Genomic DNA, 2,619 nt, shown 5'->3' on the forward strand with positions numbered 1-2,619 from the left:
CCTGCCAGGACCTTCCCAACCCTTCCCTGGACCCTCCTGGACTCTGCCAGGACCCTCCCCAGGACCCTGCCAGGACCTTCTCAATCCTCCCTGGACCCTCTTCAGGACCCTTCCCTGGACCCTCCTGGACCCTGCCAGGACCTTCCCAACTCCCTTGGACCCTGCCAGGACCATCCCAACCCTCCCTAGACCCTCCCCAGGACCCTCCTGGACCCTGCCAGGACCTTCCCAACTCCCTTGGACCCTGCCAGGACCATCCCAACCCTCCCTAGACCCTCCCCAGGACCCTCCTGGATCCTGCCAGGACCTTCTCAACCCCCTTGGACCCTTCCAGGACTCACCTAACCCTCTCCAGGACCCTCCCAACCTTCTCCAGGACCCACCCAACCCAACCAGATTCTACCCAGCCCCATCCTGCCCAAGCCCCAGTTGACCCTCCACACTCAACTTTACCTTCCAAGGTTTGGTCTGAAGCCTTCAAGATCTCCAGGACAACCTCCCTGAGCTCCTGGAGAGGCTACAGGGAGAAAAGAGCTGCTGAAACCATCCCAGCTCCACCCGTGGAGCCATGGACCCCCAGGAGAAGTGTCCACCAACCTGAGCTCCAGCACAGACAGCAGATTTGTACAGCCCTGTCACGTCAAAGGGACCTTCCCTGGCCTTCAGCTTGGCTTGGCAAATCCAGAACTTGGCAAACCTCTGGGCTTGGGGCACCAGGGCCAACACTGTCGAGAGCTCCTCAGCATGGACACCCTGCAGGGACATGGGGAAGGGCTTGGACAGCAGCACGAGGTCCCACCACAGGCACAGGAGCTCCAGGAGAAGGAGGAGGGAGAACCAAGGGTGATTGGAGGTGTCCAACATGGCCATGGGCTATTCTCCTGCCTCATCTTCCCCTTGGATTAATGAGTACAACTCCAGGGATGCAGTGATTGGAGCTACTCAAGCCATGTGAGATCCACCAGGGATGGACCTTGGGCTGGGACACCACCAGGGATGGAGCTGCTGGGATGCTCCAGGAGAAAAAGAAGCTCTCCAAGCAGCTCCATGCCCATTCCTCACCTTCTCAGTGAGCTCCAGGCACTCAGTTAAGATCGTGTTGATCCTGAGTACAACTCCAGGGATGCAGTGATTGGAGCTACTCAAGCCATGTGAGATCCACCAGGGATGGACCTTGGGCTGGGACACCACCAGGGATGGAGCTGCTGGGATGCTCCAGGAGAAAAAGAAGCTCTCCAAGCAGCTCCATGCCCATTCCTCACCTTCTCAGTGAGCTCCAGGCACTCAGTTAAGATCGTGTTGATCCTATCCTCTACCCTCTGTCCTGGCCCTTCCTGCTGGGTGGTTTCACCTCCTGCTTCTGCAGCAGAGTCATTGGAGGCCTCTTGTACTTCCTGCCCTTGGATGCCAACCACTCCTCCAGCTGCTTCCTGCAGGGACCAAGGGAGCACTGTGACCACCCACGGGACCTCCCTGGGCACCCACCTGAGATGTCCCTCAGGTGCCACTTACTTGCGATCTGTAGTTGTTGAGGTCTTGGGTACACGTCCCACCTGAACTCCACCTGCCTTTGGAGGCCCCTGCTGGTCTCTGTTGCTCCTCAAACCATCTCCAAGACCCTCAGCTCTGGAGCTTTGTGTGCTGGGAGGCACCTTGGAGGCCCCAACCCCATGGGATGGAGCTCTGTGGCCAGGTATCATCACCCTCGTGTCCTTCCTGGCCACCATGGAGCCACCTTGGCTCGGGTTGGACTTGAAACCTGTGGTCCCTTGGGGCCTGCTGGGACATCTCCTGCCTGGGGGAGGTTGGTTGTGGTGCTGAGGTGCCATGGGATGTGCCCCAGGGGCTCTGCCCAGGGGTTGGCTCACTGTGGTGGTTCTTCCCTGGTTTATCCTTGGGTTTTTGTGGAGCAGAGCAGGAGGACCAGGACGGACCTGTTGGGGCTGAGCTGGTTGAGCTCTGACATTGCTTTTTGAGGACAAACCCCTGCACTGACCCACACTTGGCTCCTTCTTGGCCTCGTTGACATGGTTTGTCCTTGGGTTCTTGTGGAGCAGAGAAGAAGGACCAGGAAGGACTTTTGAAGGTTGAGGTAGTTGAGTTCTGACATTGCTTTTTGGAAACAAAGCCCTGGATTGATCCACAATTGGCTCCTTCTTGGCCTGGTGGTTGTCCACCCTGTCCTTTGGCCCCACCACAGGTCTCACCATGCTGGTTGAGCTCTGCCTGTGATGACCCAACCTCTTCTCCCCAGGGTTGCTCCCACCAGGCTGGAGAGCTCTGCCTGGCCCAGAGCCTCGGGGCTGGAGGTTCTCCTTGTGGGACACCATGGAGAGAGGTGGCCTGAAGGTCCTGTGTGGCTGCAGGTGGGCAGAGTTGGAAGGTGGAAGCTTCATGGTCCCTGCTGCTCTCTGGGATGGGTTTGGAGGCTTCTGCAGAGCTTTGGCACCAGAACTGGCACCTCTGTGGGCAACCTCAACATCCTCCTTGGTCCTGCTCACCTTGGGGAACAAAGGAGCTCTCAGAGAACCTCAGGAGAGATCAGGGTGGGCATGGGGGACAGGGATGGGCCAGGAAGGGAAACAGGAAGGGACATCCCTCAGAACTCATCCAACACCT

The 2,619-nt window shown here is 58.4% G+C and overlaps 1 protein-coding gene across 1 annotated transcript; it reads right to left on the minus strand.

Moving 5' to 3' along the window:
• Positions 1–453: 453 nt before the first annotated feature.
• Positions 454–1,727, minus strand: CKAP2L (cytoskeleton associated protein 2-like; the record flags this gene model as incomplete). Its single annotated transcript, XM_009072795.1, has 5 exons — positions 1,513–1,727; positions 1,352–1,430; positions 1,263–1,319; positions 598–753; positions 454–517 (listed from the first exon to the last, which is right to left on the minus strand). Coding segments are annotated over exons 1-5 (571 nt in total), but the record flags the coding sequence as incomplete, so codon positions are not given.
• Positions 1,728–2,619: the final 892 nt, after the last annotated feature.

Source organism: Acanthisitta chloris, unplaced genomic scaffold (genome assembly GCF_000695815.1).
Source record: "Acanthisitta chloris isolate BGI_N310 unplaced genomic scaffold, ASM69581v1 scaffold33954, whole genome shotgun sequence".
NCBI lineage: Eukaryota > Metazoa > Chordata > Aves > Passeriformes > Acanthisittidae > Acanthisitta > Acanthisitta chloris.